General features: G+C 37.6%; 1 protein-coding gene and 1 long non-coding RNA gene across 4 annotated transcripts; one reads left to right on the top strand and one right to left on the bottom strand.

The window, feature by feature from the left end:
- Window positions 1-1,271: 1,271 nt before the first annotated feature.
- LOC105284845 lies at window positions 1,272-18,751 on the bottom strand. 3 transcript variants are annotated; one of them, XM_026970195.1, is made up of 20 exons: window positions 17,734-18,751; window positions 16,540-16,733; window positions 16,271-16,329; window positions 15,908-16,091; window positions 15,623-15,795; window positions 15,310-15,423; window positions 14,837-14,956; window positions 14,592-14,761; window positions 14,046-14,431; window positions 12,912-13,734; window positions 12,495-12,807; window positions 11,438-12,187; window positions 10,035-10,907; window positions 8,919-9,317; window positions 8,559-8,659; window positions 5,724-7,138; window positions 4,481-5,159; window positions 4,009-4,116; window positions 2,633-2,758; window positions 1,272-2,323 (listed from the first exon to the last, which is right to left on the bottom strand). In XM_026970195.1, the coding sequence occupies exons 2-20, from the start codon at window positions 16,708-16,710 to the stop codon at window positions 1,779-1,781; spliced, it is 7,509 nt and encodes a 2,502-aa protein (XP_026825996.1). In that variant the 5' UTR covers window positions 16,711-16,733; window positions 17,734-18,751; the 3' UTR covers window positions 1,272-1,778. The 3 variants fall into 3 exon arrangements, with proteins under 3 accessions (XP_026825996.1, XP_026825997.1, XP_026825998.1); XM_026970196.1 differs by having other exon boundaries at window positions 14,837-14,947; XM_026970197.1 differs by having other exon boundaries at window positions 11,438-12,169; window positions 14,837-14,947.
- LOC105284844 lies at window positions 18,430-19,309 on the top strand. The gene is made up of 2 exons (XR_002193693.2): window positions 18,430-18,521; window positions 18,758-19,309. It is a non-coding gene; the product is annotated as an uncharacterized LOC105284844 (long non-coding RNA).
- The last annotated feature ends 330 nt before the right edge of the window (window positions 19,310-19,639 follow it).

The raw sequence follows: 19,639 nt of genomic DNA, 5'->3' as shown, positions 1-19,639 counted from the left end.
CAAAGAATAAGAAATTGGCCCTTAGCATGATGTCTGCTAACTATACGCTTCATTAATCTTCGTTAATTATAAAAATTATTGCTTCCCAAACTGTGAAAGTGCCTTCCTAAACTTGCCCAAACGATTCCCAAATGATTACAATAGAAAACATTAGAAAACAATGAGATATATCGAAGATTATAAACATTTTCCATTATATAGGGTATGGTCAAAAAATCCCTAGCGTTTTGGCTTGAAGTCTGGTTGATGACATGACTTTATTTGAAGATGCAATTATTATTTCCCAAACTCTAAAAACATTACAGGCGTATTTCCCAAATGATTTGGCGTTGAAAGAAGCGAAAAAGAACACTATTTGGAATGATAACTATACGCTCAACTAATTTTCATTAATTATTAAAAAACTATTATTTCCCAAACTCTAAAAGTGGTTTCCTAAACTTTCCCAAACGATTCCCAAATGATTGCAATAAAAAAAAGATTTATCATATTTGTCTGCTAACTATACGGCGGTTAGATATGGACATCAAATAGATATGTAGATATTTATTAGATATTTAATGAACATTTTGTTCTGTGTGGGACCTTGAGGGACAAATCGCTTTGCATGTGTTATGTGAGCATACGTACGTGAGTGGTCTGAATTCCATGAAAACCGAAACGTCACAGTTTTAACATACCGATTGCAATATCTCAGGATTGCCTGCACCAATTTAATTCGAATTGATCGCGTTCGAAAGCGTGGACTCATATTATCTTATAAAAGTGCCGTTAGATTTTTTATTACGGCTTTAGTTCCTGAGATATTTTAATCACAAGTTTATGTGACCTGTCAAATGATGTAAATTCCGGATAAGCTACTTGGTAGCGCCTCGACGATGTCGTGCCAGTGCTGTATCAAGCGGCTATTTCTCATGTGGCTATTTATTGTTTTATGTACTTGGCGTCGCGACGCTACCGCGTCGCTTGATGAAAATAAAATCGTACCTCATTTATTCATCTAATACATATTTTGTATTTGTATTAAATGTCAAAACTTTTAATATTTGTATAAATGTATGAGAAAGAAATATATTAGAAATTTTAATATAGGACTACATAAAGAAAGCAAATAGGCATAATCTTTACGTTGCAAACAAAATTAACAATCTCTTTCTAAATAGATTAATATTAAAATTTCAACAGGAAAAATATTACAATACGAGATTTATTATGGCACAATGAATTGTTCCATGTATATTCTTCATGATTAAGATAGTTAAAGTGGGAAATGCGATCTGAATAATTTTATTAGCGTTCATTGATCGGTAAATACATATTCTATATAATTTCACAATTTCACTTTTGTATCATATAGCGTAACAGAAATTCTCGTAAAAAGATCGATCGTATTCTACAAATTCAGTCTAATAAAAAGAATACAGGGCCTTTTAAATTATAGTAATAACAAAAACTTCATAAGCTATACAATGATACAGAAATCAAACGTACATTATGATACCTATACAACTTGCTCTTTTTACACTTGCTTTATTGTAGAACGAAATATATCGGCGAAAAGAAAAATAAAATACAAATCGCAATCCCGTGCTTCAGCCCATCGCTCTTACGCAATTCGCAGAGATTGATACTCAATCGTGATAAAAACATTATTAGCACACGTCATACATTAAATTCTTCCTTAGTCTACTGAAGAGAGGATATTCGCGATACCATATGATGTCTTACGTTTATGATACATTCATACTATAAGCCAAAAGAGTGTTTAGTCCCGTCTCTCACTGCAGGATATTCAATTGTCCGGTATTCGTGGCGTATACCATCCCCTGACCCGGGTGCGGCGCCCATCTGATGCAATTCAAGCTGACGTAGCCCGAGGTCTCCCGACTGCTTTGCAACAATTCCCGTATAAGCACCATGCTCTCTCGGTTACCCTTGACGTCCAACTCGGTTCTCATATTGCGAATTCGCCATTCCTGAACGCGCGGTCTGTAAGCGCCGACCGTAACGTTGTTTGATCTCACGGTGTTATTCGCGGACGTGTTATCGACGAGCTGTTCGTCGGATCTGTAACTGTCGGAGGAATCGTACTCCAAGACGGGATCTGTCGACGGGACTTTCTTCTTCTTGTCATCAGTTTGCTTCTCCATTAGCTTGTAAATTAAAGCCATCGGAAAGGGTCTGGCGGGAACGTGAATCCTACGTGCCAAACCTACCAAAAGATGCTGCTGCGTGGGCGATATCGAGACAGACACTACCGTTTGATCGATCTTCGTTGAGTAAATTCTCTCTCCTAATGTTTCCCACTGTAAACTGTAAATACCTAAACCGAAATAATATTTCGCTTTGTAATGCATTTTAATTAATGCTTTGATAGCAGATATTTGGACAAATTATATCAGTTTTTAAAGTAAGTTTAAAAACGTTATCAAAGTTACGATTAAAATCGTAAGAAGGATCATTAACTTTCTATATCTCAAAATGAAGCTTCTTGAAAATTTTTAAGATTTTATATAAAAAAGTTTTATTTCATATTTGCAACTAATATTTTCGTGTATTATCAGCTTCCTGATTGTATCACCAAAAAATAATATATTTATTATTAAAAAAATGAATATATATTATTCCTTACCTAACATGGTCGTTACATTGATACGACCTGACGGCATGAGTGTTGCCAATAATTTCCCATCCGCGGATATATCGATACTAGCATCATTATGAATCTTACATTCGCGTACTACGACATTCTTCTCGGCTGAAACATTATATTAATTCGATTCGATCATTCATAAACTTATATAACGAAACTATACTAATTTTTTGTTTACACAATACATTTAAAAAATAAGGGGACACTATATTATTCTATATTAGTTCGAAACTATATTAATTCAAGACACTATATTAATTTAAAAATTGAACGTATGTGCAAAAATTGTTCATTTTATTCAAAGTATCATCCCTTCAATATTGGAATGTGAAATAACATACAAATAAAACATTCGAATTCTGAAAGTCTGCTTTTGGAAACACCTTGAAAATGTTTGACAAATATAGCAGACGATTACTGCTGGGCTGCGTTCCGATTCCTTACCCAGGTGCACCCGCTATGTTGGAGTGAGAAAGATACAAGAATAAGATAAAGAGAGAGAGAGAGAGAGAGAGCACCCTGGCGTGGAATCGGAACGCAGCCCTGTTACTACTGTTTTCTAATAACCAAAAGCTTGCTACCATATATTCTAAGTTGGAATTTCCACTAACAAGTAACTATAACAAAGAGTTTTAATGCTTCAAGAATTCCGAAAGCAAACCTCCAGAAGTCTATATACATATTGATTAATCGTGTTTAATGTTGTATCAATGCCAAAAGGATATACTTTAAATATAATAAACGATTTTTATACATACTAGTACAACACAGGCGCGCGCTATTTTATTTTTTAATATTAATGTTTTCGAATAATAATCCACTCTTAAAAAAGCCGTGTTAAATCAAATCGAAATCATTTTTGCCACTTTTCCGCGACGCTGATTGGTTATCTTGATTCGCGTTGTAATTTCTATTATTTATTATATGCACAATTATCACACTCTACCAAGTTGTTAACCTCCACGCGAAGACAGCCGCGCGATGGTAATCTAAACTGAACATAACGCACAACGCGAATCGAGATAACCAATCAGCGTCGCGGAAAAGAGGCAACAATGATTTCGATTTGATTTAACACGGTTTTTAAGAGTGGATTTTATAGCGCTAATTGTTTGAAGTATTTTACGATGTTTATAATTCGCGGTAAAATTTAACATATTATCCTTAAATATAATAAACGATTTTTATACATACAATCAGTGTTTGAATTGATGTAGCTTCAAACCCATTCTTTTTCACAATTATATTGTGTATTTCCTGATGCTTATATTTTTTAATTTTTATTTAATTAAAAAGACAATTGTTGTTAATGTTATTAGATATTGATATTTTACCAATTGTAATATTTTACTCACAATCCGTTATATCAGGTATATCACCGTCGGAAAAGTCCCACGCTTGAATGCGGAAACTTTGAATTTCCAATGCTGGATTAAATAACATGCCCGCTGGTATATGATGTTCTAAAAAAAATACTTGATTAGATATTTTTACATATTTCATATAAAACAATGCTACTAAAAATTAAATAGTAGAGAAGAAAATTATACGGAATATTAATATAATATCAATTTTCCGTTGTGTGCATTTATTGAAATATATTGAGCCAGAGTTGGTCGAGGAAAATTGAGGTTTATTACATCAATTTTCCCATTTCTCTAAATTTTATTCTTCTTCGAAAAATAAAAAATAATTTTGTATAAAAAACTGTTATTTCATATTTCCGATTTAGCTTTTACAAAATTACTCCTTTTTATCCTTTTTTTACTGCCTTTAGATGCATATATTGGACATGAATATAAAAGTTAAAAAAAATAATTAAGTTACCAATGTCCCAATAATCATTATCATCGTTTCCTGGGTCCTGTCCTCCGCTCCCTCCCTCTCGTCCTGTTCCTCCTCCTCTTTCTTCTCCTGTTCCTTCTCCTCTGTTGCCACCTCTGCCACCATTACCGTTACCGCTACCGCCACTATCACCATCACCATCACCATCACCATCACCATCACCATCACCATCACCATCATCATCACCATCACCACCTCCACCTCCACCTCCACCTCCACCTCCACGTCCGCGACCACCTCCGCCTCCGCCTCTACCACCGCCAACTCCAACTCCAACTCCAACTCCAACTCCAACTCCAACCCCAATGCCAACGCCAACGGCATCGGCACCAGTGCCAGCACCGGCACCGTTATTGCTACTGCCATTGCCATCGCCATTGATATCGCTGCTGCCACCAGCATCAGTATCGACACCGCCACCGGCACCGGCATCGACACTGACACTGATACTAGCACTACCACTGCCATTGCCATTGGCAGCATCTCCATCTCCGTCTCCGTCTCCGTCTCCGTCTCCGTCTCCGTCTTCATCTTCGCCTCCGGCAGTATTACTGCCATTGAAATTGGCACTAGCATTTCCTCCAATTAATGGTCCCTGAATATGAAGAGATGCAAAAGGAGGTGCAAACCGATTGCGCCATAATGTTAGAAACCTTGACACCTAATTGAACAACATTCGATTTATATCACTTAGTGTATATCAAGTATACTTTTTCCTACTTATTATTAAAAATATTAGAAGACTTGAAATTTAATAAAACGAATATTGATAATAAGATAGATAAATGCAAGTGACTAGGGACCCAAGGATACAAATGGAAAATGCATACTTTTTTTATATTAATTGATGAATTGATAATTATTTGAATTAATAACTGAGAGTTAACTGAGATTATGAGTCCTGATAAAGAAATCAAATATTATTCAATTCAATTTCAATTCAAGAAATTAAAAAATTTTACTGAGTAACAGAGTTTTTAAACACGGATTTGCTACAGAGCTTATTTTTGAAATCTTTTATCGATAATTTTGAAATATAGCTACGATTAATTAAATAATCTATGAAATATCTATAAAATAAGAATTATATTGCCAATAAAAAACTAAACTTGAAAATAATTTATGAACATTTACAATTTAGCAATATCAGGTTTAGTCACTAACCAGCAGCGCGAAAGACTCAAACAGTTGAAGAGTACGAGTGTTTCAGAGATTTACAACATACCCGATTTCTATTGTTGTTCGATTGCGCGTTGGTTCCACTCGGTCCAGGTTGATCCATCCAATCATTCATTCCATCATAATTCCTGTTGTCGGCATTATGAACAAAATTACCGATTAAGGGTGGAGGTGTCGATGGAATCGGTGGCGTATTCTGTCTGCTCAGAGGACTTTCGGGTGAGGTATCCAAGTCATTCACGGGCACGCTGTTCACTTGCAGTTCGGGCACGTTAAATTCTCGTCGAAAAGATGAGGCACTCTCGCTGTTACCGTGAGGGAACCTGCGACTGTTGGACGCATCCAGGTAATTCGAATCGAAGTTACCGGACCTGCGCAAAGAATACTCGCGTAAGTCTTGCGGGTACCAGCGAGATCGCCGGGATCTTTGATGCGGTTGGTACAGTAACCTAGCACTTTCCCTGCTGCTGTGAGGAAATCTGCGGTTGCTGGACGCGCCTGGATAATTCAACTGGGCTAACTCGAAGCACGCATACAAGGGATGCTCGTGTAACGCGGTCATACCGCCTCGCGCGTACTGCCGGTACCAGCGAGCCCTCTGATGCGGCTGATGCAGCGACCTGGTGCTTTGCTCATCTCCCGACGAAGTGTGAGCAACGTGATTGCTCCTGCTGGTGCTTCCAGCCTCTACATCACGTTCCTGAGAGTTTCTGGACTCATAGATGCATCTCATCGTCGGTTCAGACACCGTAGCGTTTCTGTAACTGCGTCGATACTCTCGTCTGCTAGGCACCGGCTCGTAGCGACTCTCGTTCGAGTTTTGCGGTTCAGTGTTGATCGTCCGGCTCTCAATTCCCGTCCTAAACTCACCACCATGATCGTCGTCGATCGAGCTACTACTACGGATTCTCTCCACGATGCTCTGCACTTCCGCTGACAGTGCACTCTCAGAAGTCGACTGCCGATTATCTTCACCGAGATTGTCACCGCCTCCCCCGATATCACTAGGTCTAGTTGCTGCTGAATTATTAGTTTGGTTTTCTGACAAGTTGCTGGTGCTCTGCGCTCCCCGTCGATGACGAAACAGCAGTAAGCGCTTTAATCGTTGCGCCATCATGCGATAATGTTTATTCCTGTGTACCGAGAGAAGATCCTCCGCGGTATCCTGGTAAACCATCCTGGAGGTACTCGGCATCTCGTCGCGACTCGTTGGAAGTCTTTCTCTGTCCGCGTTTCGCCGCGATGTGCGCGCACAATTATCATTCGCACGATTATTCTCTATTCCTAGACTGTTATCGACGTTGTTATTGTCAATCATGTCTGTTCTGTCTGAATTTTCAACTGATAAATTCGTAGCCAAAGAGCCATATTGACTGGACTCCAATTCTCGTCGCGTTATTACCAATTGTGCTAGCAACAAGTCTGTTAATTCCAGCGCCAGGTGCAGCAACACGTACATTTCTAAGAAAACAAAAGAATATAAATTAACATATTAATATATTAATAATATACAGGGTGTCCCGGGTTTTAACCGACAAACTGCGGGAGCATATTCTACTAGTGGAAATAAGAAAAAATTCTTATATCGAGTTTGCTTAGAAATGCTTTATTATAAAGTTATAAACCAATATTGAAAAGAAATATGAGATAAGTAACAACGGATTTTTTCATAAAAATAAAAATTATGTACGCAATGATTTAGTGACGCATTTCAAAATGTTGTCCTTGCACATCGATACAAGCTAGACATCGACGTAGTACAGAATTTGTTACAGTACGACATTCCTGAAAATTTTGTTGCATCTCAGTAACTGAATTAGTAATTCGTTGCTTTAAATCTATCTGGTACTCTCCTGTTAGGAAATCTACGTTGATACTCTCGTACGGCAGCTCGTGCATTTCCGTCATAGAATCCGTACACGAAATGAATATCAGTGTATTCCTCATTTGAAAACACTTTTGGCATTCTGATAGTAATTGCTAGTTCACACGACGATTGAAATCTAACAGCTACTGTTGTGAAAGTAACAATCATACTGAATCGTTTCAACATAGTGAACATGAATACATGTGAATACACATAACATAAACATCTTCGACCTTCCAAATTCTACACTATGTTCCGTTGTTACTTATCTCATATTTCTTTTCAATATTGGTTTATAACTTTGTAATAAAGCATTTCTAAGCAAACTCGATATAAGAATGTTTTCTTATTTCCACTAGTAGAATATGCTTCCGCAGTTTGTCGGTTAAAATCCGGAACACCCTGTATAATAAAGAGCAAAACTCCACGTGAAAAATAAATAAAAATGTACAATATATTTTCTTATACGAAGTTTTTTAGATTCGTAAAACTAAAATTTGAAACATCGATAAAATATTTTTTCTTAGTATTACGCTTGCATAATTTTTATTGGCAAATTTGATTTGGCAATAAATATAATACGAATAAAAAAAAGATATAGTATTCTATTAAATACAATAAAAACAATCTTGTCACATAATTTATTCAACTTCTTCTTCATTATTTTCTCTCATTGTTCGATTAGAATTTAGTTGCTTGTATCCTCAATATTTGCTACTAAAATACAATGGGCAATTTATATATATTTATTTAAGTTTACAAATAGCAACAAGTATTATTAAATCCTAAATTTCCCTTAATTCATTTATTTTCATGAAAACAGAGTCGTGTGTGGAAAAATACCCTGCGAGATTCTTTTTCACTTACTTTTTTACGTACAATCACTTGTCAGTTTTATCATGAATCATATATGATTTATCATGTTATATTTTATATACTGTTAATTATATAATTATATATAATTTATCATGTTACAGTTTCTTTCAAAGCTATAACATGTAGCTTGAAACTTACTGTACATCTGTTCATAGAGAACATTATTTTGAGAGCCATTTCCTGATCTTGTTACTTCAAAAAATTGGATCAAAGATCTCACCATCAAACCGAGAACTTGTCTAAAACATTAAAAGATATTAATTCGTAAAATTTACTTTAATGTTTTAATATAAATAAGTAAATTTAATATAAAATAAAAATCCGGTCACACCCGTATAGAGAGGGAGGAAGAGAGAAAAAGGGGAGGGGGGGGAGAGAGCACATACCATCACACGCAAAGTCTGACCATTCGGAGCCACACAGAGTCATTCAATATTGCTGTCCCGTCCTCAAAAAGTTAATAATCAAAGAAATATTTTGATGTAATCTTTTATTTACCTAGCTCTTAATCGCGTGGCTTCACGAATCTCTTCCATTTCTCGATTGTCGTTTTCTCTATTGGCTTCCGACTGGCGGTTGTTACTATTCAATCTTCTATTCATGTTACTGTTCCGTGCTAGAGCTTTCTGTTGTCGGACCAACGATTCCAATCGTAGAATCATCTTCTGTAAATACTCGGACGTATTCGAGCCTCGCAACCTCTCGCGTGCATCTATATCTGTATCCAAGCAATCGTTATTACTGCCACTACTATTTGGAGATGCATTTCTACGTAAGTGCCACGATCTTCTGACGTGCTCGCAATGACGGAACGGATTATTAGCTGACTGAGGTCTAGGACTTTGCCTCGCACCACGATGTCTCAACGACCAAATGTCTGAAACGTTCTTTAAACGTCTGAAAAATGAAGTGCGTCATTAAATGTCGGTTTATAAAAAATATAATATATTATATATATTATAAAAAATATTATATTTTGGTGAATTATATCAACATATAATTCTCTTTAATCATTCATTGCCGTAACTATCACTGGTGACTGACACCAAGATTTTAGCTTATATCTTGTCAAGCACAGGTGATTATCATGCAATAAATATGTCGATTATATATGTGTGACACGCAATTACTTATATTTGCAAGATAATGACTGTTTAAGAATAATAGACAAGCAGAATGGACAAAATACATCTCTAAACTTTATTTTATTTTATTAAAATTTAAAAAATTATTATATGGACGTACTATAGTGTAATTATCTGATTGTTATATAAAGTGTCAATTAAAAATAATATATGTACGGTGAATGTTAAAGAAACTATATATTAAAATTAAATTATATAGAAAAAGAATTATTGTAGAATTTATTTATTTATTTTATTCATTTGAAATTGTGTTTCTTCTTTGTGCAACCTTAATTGCAAACAAACTAAGCAAATATATAACGTATATTATTTTATAGTTTACAACTCTAAATAATTAAAAATAAGGCTGTATTTTTTGAAGAATATGTAGTAGTAGTAGTAGTAGTAGTAATAATAGTAATAGTAATAATAATAATAATAATAATAATAATAATAATAATAATAATATGTAATAATAATACGTAATTACCTGAGATACATCTTTTTTTTGCCATGCAGTCTATTGTAGCTACTGGTAGACGATTCGGGTAAAGATGCGGATGCGTTTCCTTGATTTGTTGAATGCTGCGTAAGGGAATTCGAATTAACATTGTTGTCACCGTTGCCGTCATTATTACTGGCATCGATGTTTGTATTCGGCACTTGGACAGATCTACTAGACTCGATATCACAATCGGCATCATTGGCAAAACTCGAGATGCTGGGTAACGGATGCTCCGACGATTCCGACGGCTCCGTCGTCGTTATTGCGGTAACTGCGGGCAAGTTCGAGTTGGAACTAATATTCGACACAACACTGGACATACTGGGCAATTGCATGTCACCGGTCGTCACGGCGGAATACGTGTGATCGTCGGCGACGCGAGAATCGCAATTCTGGCAACGCGACGCCGATCGCGCGTACAAACCCAGCTTGAAACACTGCATTCGCCGTAACTCGGCATCGCTTGGCAACAGATTTGAGAGACTCATATTCGTTGTGCTCTCTTCGCTGTTACTGGATGACGGCTTGCTTCTGAAGCTCCTCTCGCGACCAGTTATGCCCCTCGAGGTCGACGGTTGGTTCTGATCGTACGTTCTTAGGTCGCCGTCGCTCTCGTTTTCCCTCTGGTAATTCTCCAATAGAGTCTTCTTGAAGTTCCTTGCCGATTCACTCGTTGAACTCGCAGTCGACGTCGACGGACCGGGATTGCTAATGACGTTGTCGGTGTCTTCTTGCGCTTCCGGTTGATCATCGTTTTGCCTTTCTACGCGAACCGTCACGTGTAACGAGCGTATCTGTCGCTGCAGATCCTCCCACATCTTGCGTACTTGACACAGCTGGACTATCTCCAAACGTGCCCTGTGTTGGCAAATTAAGAAACCTGTTACACGGCTGAATCGCAGACTGAACGTGATAACACGGTTCAACCAAAAAAAAAACACCGGAGACTAGTCATTTCTTATAGTTTTTTGGACGTTGAACACGAATCCGGTTTCCAAATTGCTCCATCACGTCACGATTTTGAGAAATTTGCAATTAAAGTTGCAAAAAAGGGCTATTTTAACCGACACCAAAAATTTCTTTTGAAGCTTGAAAGTCGTAATAACATACTTTATTTTGATTGCAATTAAACTTCTCCAGTACGTTACATTTTGTAGCTATAATATGATGGTTTGTCAAAATAGCCCTTTTTTGCAACTTTAATTGCAAATTTCGCAAAATTGTGACGTGATGGAGCAATTTGGAAACCGGATTCGTGTTCAACGTCCAAAAAACTATAAGAAACGACTAGTCTCGCTCGGGTGTTCGAAAAAAGTCATTTTTTGTTGAACAGTGTAATTAGCACTTTTAACTTAAGGATTTCTAGGGTTCTCGTATTGTTAACTCACCGACACAGACGCTGCATATTGTCGATGTGACGGCTGAGCAATTGAATCCCTTGCCGTACTCCCAGCGAACTCTCTCTTGGATCGATATTGCCTAGAGCGAGCGTTATCGGGTCTACATCGTTAGATTCGAGATTCACGTCATTTGCATCTTGTTGATCATGGACTAGTTGTTGTTGTTGTCGCCTATTGCTTGCTCTTGACTCACTCTCGCGATTAGAGTTGATTCTTAACGTGGCGGAATCGTCGACGCTTTCCGGCACGTCTGATTGGAGCGTGTTGTCAGAACTAACGTTTGCTAATGTCTGATTCCGTTCTACTCTCTGCGATTGGTTTTCTCGCAAGCTCCTAAAGGGGAATAACGGTGGCTGCTCGTAACGAGTGGGATTTGCGGACATGGGCGATAGCCGATTCCTCTGATCTCTGTATCTATCATTAGAACTCTGATCGGCGTCCTCCGAGAAAGATCTCGAGCGCGTTCGCTCATTTGGCAAATCGTCGCTGTATTCCGGATTTCTGCTCGAAGTGTCTATCTGTATCCATCGACTGGTCCACCGACGAGAATTCGAGTTGGTATTGGAATTTGTATCCTCGAAATTCGAGTCGGAATTGCTGTTCTCCTCGAGGAGCCAATATCCGTTCTCCGAATCATCTAACGATACTTGTTGCACATTGTTATTATTACTTTCCATCGGAGCTGCGTGCAAATTTCGTTGAAGGACATCTAGCACTCTCCTGAGTAGGGGTAAATTTCTAAATGTTAAAAATTTCGAATATATAGAAACAGACACGGATTATCCAAAAACGTATAATAAAACGTCCGTCAACACTACCGTCAAAAAGTTTAGGACCAAAGAAATTAATAGAAGAATTTAATTATATAATTTCATCCCCAAAAGATAATGTCAATTACTTATTATTACTATTTCGTGTTTCTTTTTTCTGTCTTAATCTCTATTTGTTACTTTGGTCTTAAAACTTTTTGACGGTAGTGACGGACATACGATAAGAAAAAAAGAAAACCAAGCCAATAAAATGTTACGAAAGTCGGCAAACGTACCCTCTCCTAGTGTTGTATTCTTGAGGTCTGGTCGATTCCTGTGCATTTCGCGTAATCCTCGAATTTCTGTTATCTTGATTGTTATCCCTGTTTGATTCGTTATTTAAATTATCAGACAAGCTGTTTGTATCCGTTTCATCCAGTCTGAAAAAATTAGACGGCATTTCTTGGTTTTGCGTGACGGCTCGTTGCGCGATCGGCTTGGGTACGTTTAATTGAAACGCTGAATGAGTCGAAACGGTAAAATTGGATGTGCTGCAACGTGACGTTGACGCTTGCAAGTAGCTCTCGTCACTCGAGGATGAGCTATCGCCTAAAATCACAAAGCAATCAACAATTTTTTAATATTTTAATATTTATTAGTATTTTAATATTTTTAATATTTTATCTTTATTTATATTTATAAAGTTACGTTACCAGTGAAAGCTAACGACAGTGACGGCCCACATTTACGCTTTCGCCTTCTTGGTGGTTCATCCTCGGTGTTCGTGGTCTCGGATCGTCTCCTCGTAGCCCTGCCGGTGCCTCTCAGCGAAGTGGCCGCTCCACGCTCTTCATTTTCTCTGGTAGAACTCGTACCAGGAAACACATCGAGTTCCACACGTAAATCATCACGCATTGCCGAAGACACTGCTGACGCGGAACTGGTACTGGGTAACTGACCGTCGTTCGGGGTAAGCTCGGAGGAAACCGCTCTCCAGTTAGCTTCGGTTAGAGTTCTCTGCGAAAGATCATTCACGATATGATTCCGCGGCAAAATGCCGTACCTCGCAAATTCGTCTCGCAACCGTTCGATCCTGGAGCTCGTGTTTGTAAACTGCGCTTCCATATTGTTAAGCGCCTCGATCTCATCGTTCAAGGCGTTGCGCAGCAACTGGAGGCGAGAGTTACGATTGTTAGAATGTTCAAACAAAGCCGCGGTCTGCCGCTGCAGTCTCTCCCGTAATTTCTGCAGTCGTATCAAACACGAACCGTTATTCTCCGCGGCAGCGTTCAAGGCCTCTCTTAAATTCTGAAGAGTAGTTCCGATCTCTTCCTGCTCGGAACGCTCCATCAACAATCGCTGGCAACGTTGCAGCCTTTCTAGATTCGTGTTGTTCGCCTGGGCGCTTGAATTCAGTTCATTTCTCAACCATCGTATAGACGATTCGGTTGCTGCAGATTCACTTCTGCTGCTCGACTCTTCGGGATTGGCGGAAGATGCTTCCGGCATGTCCATGGGATCCGTGCCACGATCGATCTTTAAATGGAATCGATAGGTAATTCGCTACACATCAGAAGATTCGCATGTGACGATAACACTGTTCAACAAAAAAATGACTTTTTTCGAACACCGGAGCGAGACTAGTCGTTTCTTATAGTTTTTTCGGCGCTGAACACGAATCCGGTTTCCAAATTGCTCCATCACGTTACAATTTTGCGAAATTTGCAATTAAAGATGCAAAAAAGAGCTATTTTGACAAACTTCGTCATATTATATCTAGAAAATGTGACGTGCTGGAGAAGCACTTTAACTGCAATCAAAATAAAGTATGTTATTATATGGCTCACCGTGTCTCTGTTCCTGGAGACATCAAAGTAACGTCTGACAAGCGTTACGTATTGGTCGACGAGATTCCTGTAGCACAAGTTCATCCGTCTTTCCGAATCCTGAGAGTTGTTTCCGCGCAGTCGTTCATCCACGTCGACCCACGCATTGTTTAATCGCTCGTACAATTCATCTCTAGGGTGAGAGTCACGGGGTCGCAGTTCGTGGTTGGTCACATTAGGGTCTCGATCGTGCTGCCTGGTCAAATTGCTCGGCAGATCGTCATCGTTGCTGTCATCCGCCGATCTGTTGTCGACGTTATCCGTGCTCGTCGAATTGTTGGGAAGCTGACGGGAGGGAATTCCCACCGTGCTCGTGCGAGATGCAGCTTCCCTAGTTTGATTCAGTTCTACACCGTAAGGCATAACGGTTATGACGAATTGCTGCAGTGCAGAGTGCGATGTCGTACTTGCGATATAGATTGAATGTCATTTTTACGAGACAACAGTTCCAAGATGCTACGCTAACTCCGATCGCTGTGAGTTCATTGTAATAAATTATTTTTTTACCTTCGGATAGATTACGCCGCCGCTGAAACCGCGCCTCTTCCTGCCGCGCACTGTTCCTGAATTGTTGATGATGATGGTAGTGATGGTGATGATGGTGATGGTGATGGTTATTGTTGGCAAATCGCGAAAAGCTGGACATTTCATGGCTTCTGCGCATAAACAGATACGCACTGAAAAGATTTTGATGAAAATCTCACGAACTCTCCGATTGACTTCAACGATTTTGTATTATATGATTTGAATACCGAGTTCTATCCACGGTTTCCGTCCCCGAGCCTCTCTCATACATGGAACCATGATTCCACAAATGCCAGGGTGAGAGTTCGATGTTTGGAAAACTTTCTCGTGACCGATGTCTAAAATTTCTAATCTTTCAGAATTAGTTACAATGTAAGCTGTCAAACTATCTAAAAAAACCAACATAAATTTATCTATGTAAGAAGTTCAATATCATGGAAAAATAAAAATTATTATTATTATATTTTTCGACATTAAAAATGAAATATGTAATTTACACGTGCAAGTATGAAGATTCAACTAAATAAAAAATTGTTATAGTTAATGTCTTAATTAATAAATGAATATAGATAAAATTATCTAAAATTAAAATGTCTTCTCTTTTGAAGGCATTTAAATATGAATAATGATCAGATTGTATATAAAGTTGATTTCTACTTGCAATGTACATGTATCACCCTCGTCAGGTGTTCCTACTCACATCAAATCAGTTCTAAGTAATTGTCCCATGGGAGTCCGATCCCATGACTGAACTTGTGGCGTGTTTGCAATTCCAGTGATTAGTTTTCGTCCTAAACTGTCGAAAGCTACGTATCTGTAATTTTTATTTAAAATGTAATATTAATACCGTCATTGATTATCTTGGATCATTCTGTTTTTGACTAATATTCTATGAAATATATTTGTGTCTCTCCCTGTATAATATAAAATATATGACCTTGATGGTGCGCAATATCCTCTCACGTATCTTTTAGTTTACATAATTTTATTTAAAATAACTATTACGTATTTACCTTACTTTTTCCTTATCAGTCTTTGTAGCAGCTACAGCGAAGGGCTGCGATTTACTCCAATCCCAAAAATGAATCTCATTGTATGTCGCTATAACTAATAATCTTTCAAATGGGTGGAACGCTAATGAAGCAATAACAGTATGACTATCGGCATTCCAAATCTCGCTGCCACCCTATGTGAATGAACTTATTGAAAAAATCAAATTCTCAAATCACGAATCGTTAGATTTACGATCATTTCTAAAGAAATAAAACAGATTATATAAATCCAATAGCTACACTCACACTTAAATCCCATACACGAACTTGGCCTCCTAAACAGCCCGATGCTAAAATCTGACTGGAAGATGGGTGGAAAGCTATGCACCATGGAGTACGCGGATGTCCAGATAGAGTCCTAATATGTTTTCCCGTTGTGATGTCCGTGATATAAACATTGTGGTTCCCATGCGTAGATGCTACCATGGTTCTACAATTATTTTAAATTATTTTATAAAATATACAAGCAATTGACTCTTTTCATAGTCTCGCTTAATATTACAGATAAAACTTGTGAGAGAGACCGTAGACGTATCTCTTTCTGTTCTAACAACAACTGACAAATACAACAAGCATGCTCTTATATTTTGCACGTGTATCACATCTTACCCATCGGGACTAAAAACCATCAAAAAAGTGGCTTTAGGAACACCAGGTAAATCACATTTCTGCAAACGAAGAGGCAGTGTTACCTTGCTATGTTACATGTGACAATGAATACATCATTATTAACTCAATCGTCGTATATCGACGAAATTGGAGAACAAAACTTCCATTACAGAAGATCTTCTGCCAGACAAGACGTTCACCACTGTATTATATCCATTTTGAATTTGATTAAATTATGAGCATATATATGCACATATGTGAGTACGTACCAATTCCTTATGGTCTCTCAGGACGAGCTTTGTTTCGGCTATTGGCTCTAATTCGCGCGTGCTAGTTTTATGCGTTGTGCGGAATCCAAAATCTCTTAGCATTAAGTTACGTAATACATTGTGTGACTTGCTGCGATGGAGCAGTTCCGGTCTCTTCTTGACCTTCCCCATTTAGGATTACCTTTCTGTAGCTTCTAAATTAGGTAAAGAACATATTACTCTTTCCATGCGTGCATACATTCCTACATGTAATACAATATTCTTTTTAAGAGGATAAAAGTAACTTTGATATTTTGCTAGTAACAATTTTAAATATTTTCTGGTATTGTTTTTCTCTTTATCACATTATCTTTTTATTTTTTTTTCATTATGGTTATTACTCACAGCGCAAATTCTACTTAATCAAAATCATCAAAAAATTGTCACTATCAACAAATAAATATACACTATGTGCTCCAATATCTTTGGAGTATCTTGCATCTGTGTAATATCTTATTTTATAATCTATTCTCGGATGAATCAATGAGGCAAGCGGAAACTCAATTTCTTCAATCTCAATCAACACGCTCTATCACAATATCCTATTAATGTCTTGTTAGTGGTAAGCATCCGAAATGGTCCCAACACAGACTTGACACCAAAGTTCGTCACATTATATTCACTTCAAATGAAGCTCAAGAAAATTAATAGGATCAAGATAATATTGAGGTAATTTTCATTAATCACAATGGTCGCTAGGAAATTTCATACACGACACTTTTTATACGTGTACAGACACACGTCATACACAGATGTATATACATACGTATATAGACAAAGAATTTTAATTCTCTTTCTAACCAGAGGCTGAAGTCGAAGTAAGCTTCCTCAAAACTGTATTTAACAGATACAAAAATCCGAAGCCGTACACCCGATATATTATTAAGGCATGTTGGATCCAAAAGCGCCTGCACCGATCTCACGAGATCTCGACGAGGCACCGTGTAACCAAGCGGAAGATTAAATACTAATGTGTAGCTATCGCGATCGAGAGAACGCTTCCTTCTCGCGACACTCGCTAACGAGGTCAATTACATCGACGTAAGCTCATTACCGATCACTGGGAGCTGCGAATAGCGACGAACCAGTCGCGGTTACGTTCGTCCTACGCGAGACGCGCTCCTCCATAGATTCGTGACTCTCGGATCCGTTTACCTGCAAGGGTTATTGTTCTGCCGGGACGACGGACATGGGGAGGTACGCGTTGCACTTCTTGTACGCGATAAATGTATTTCCGATCACGTACTCTATCGAGACATCGTCATCTGCTCGTTTTGGCTACCGTGAAGCACCGTGAAACGCGAACCAGTGCGAACTAGCGAGATTCGCGAGTCAACCACTGCGAGTTTGTCGGTCATGATGTTTTCGACAGGTTAAATTCGTCCTGCATCGCTAGATGACGTTTGCGCCATTGTTGATTTTCTCTCTCCACGATACCCGCTTTTTTTCGTTTATCCACTAGAACGATAAGTATATTTCAATTCAGCTATCGAAACAAGAATTATTTCATTTCAAATTTAATATGTTTTGTCTATCCGAAAAAATTATGAATAAAAATTGGAAAAAGTATAAAAAATAAAGACCGGAATTTCTGATGTGCGACACCGTTGTGAAGATTTATTATATTGCACATCGCAAATATGTGATTATTTTATTATTATAATTTAATTATAATTATAATTTATTATAATTTTACGTACCTTTCAGAACTATATGATTTAGATCAGAAAAATTTGATTAATTGAAGATTCATTTTTCTTTTCAAATTCTTTTCCAGATTTTAACACATTTCTTCATTAATATTTATGCAAATCCATACTGTTACATATGTTTATTAACAATTTTGAAAATATGAAATAATACTCATGATTATGTAATAATAATAATAATAAAATCAGACTGCTCTTCAATGAACATTATTGACTACCCAATGAATTCTTGCTGTACGTCTCATCATGTAGGCCACAATTTTCATTATTATAGGTTGCAATGATAAAATGTTGGATAATATGATTAAATTAAATTACATCATAAATGGTCCGTTTATTTTAGTGGGGGTCACTGATGATCTCCGGGTCATAGTGATGTATTCAATTTGATGTTGCAATATGTTTATTTCTGTGTAATATGTTTATTTATATTATCCTATATAGTATATATTTATATATTATCTTTATAGATTATCTCTTAGGTTATTCCTAAGAACAAATATGAGATGAGACATCTGAAGAAGATTAATGTGAAACCACTTAAGGCAGTTTGGACCTTCTTGAAGGAGATAAGGATAGTGGTGTAAAAGTGACAAGTGCCAGAAATAAAAGTATAAGAGGCAGAGGCCCTAATAAGGACAGCGAAGAGAAGGTGTCATTTATAACAAGCATATGCTGATTGTTGGCACGTTAAATACATATAAAAAAATGAGATGAGACATTAAAAAATCCAAGTAAAGAGGCATCGAGGAATAAAGAAGTCAGATGAAGAAGTCCTTGCAAGCAAACGATCTCGCCTTCCAATCATCACGTCATCCAAGGATTGTTCTTCAAATGATTCGTCGGAAGACTTTCGTCATCTGTCCTGGAATGGAGTCTGACACTGAGAGTGAAAATGATGAATAGCCAAACGAAAATTATATTAACACAACAATAATGACTGGTCGAATCACCACACAAAACATTCCACAGAAACTGTCGGTATTGATAAGAAAACATATTCGCGTGCGCAAAACCAAAAATCATGGACTTTAATATGAGAAAATATGCTGCAGAATTGTCTGATCGAATGTCCGCATACGGAATACCGATCAGGAAAAGCAAATGGTATCAAAAATTAGCAATAGAATTGTTATTGAACGCTTCAGTTGTAAACGCATTGTTAATGTATAAACAAATGATAGACAGGAAAATCAAAGTTACCGAATTTAGAATGGCACTCGCTATGCATTTGACGCAATGTCGCGACGAGAATCCACAAGATCCAGCTGCATTGAACGTATCTTCTCGCAAAACGTTGCCCCATGAAATCGAAAAAAAGAAAGGTCAAGCGAAAAAGGGCAAAAATTGTA

The sequence above is a fragment of the Ooceraea biroi genome, chromosome 6 (assembly GCF_003672135.1).
Source record: "Ooceraea biroi isolate clonal line C1 chromosome 6, Obir_v5.4, whole genome shotgun sequence".
Taxonomy (NCBI): Eukaryota; Metazoa; Arthropoda; class Insecta; order Hymenoptera; family Formicidae; genus Ooceraea; species Ooceraea biroi.
The sequence above is the reverse complement of the archived record's forward strand: the minus strand, read 5'-3'. Positions and strand labels throughout refer to the sequence as shown.

What these genes read in the sequence shown, in the direction of transcription:
- LOC105284845 (XM_026970195.1), bottom strand. Translation starts at nt 16,710, where the DNA reads ATGGGGAAGGTCAAGAAGAGACCGGAACTGCTCCATCGCAGCAAGTCA. An exon ending in GAATACAACACTAGGAGAGG is followed by an intron (nt 12,188 to 12,494) that starts GTACGTTTGCCG and finishes TTTAACATTTAG; the next exon opens with AAATTTACCCCTACTCAGGA. An exon ending in AAAAAAAAGATGTATCTCAG is followed by an intron (nt 9,318 to 10,034) that starts GTAATTACGTAT and finishes TTCATTTTTCAG; the next exon opens with ACGTTTAAAGAACGTTTCAG.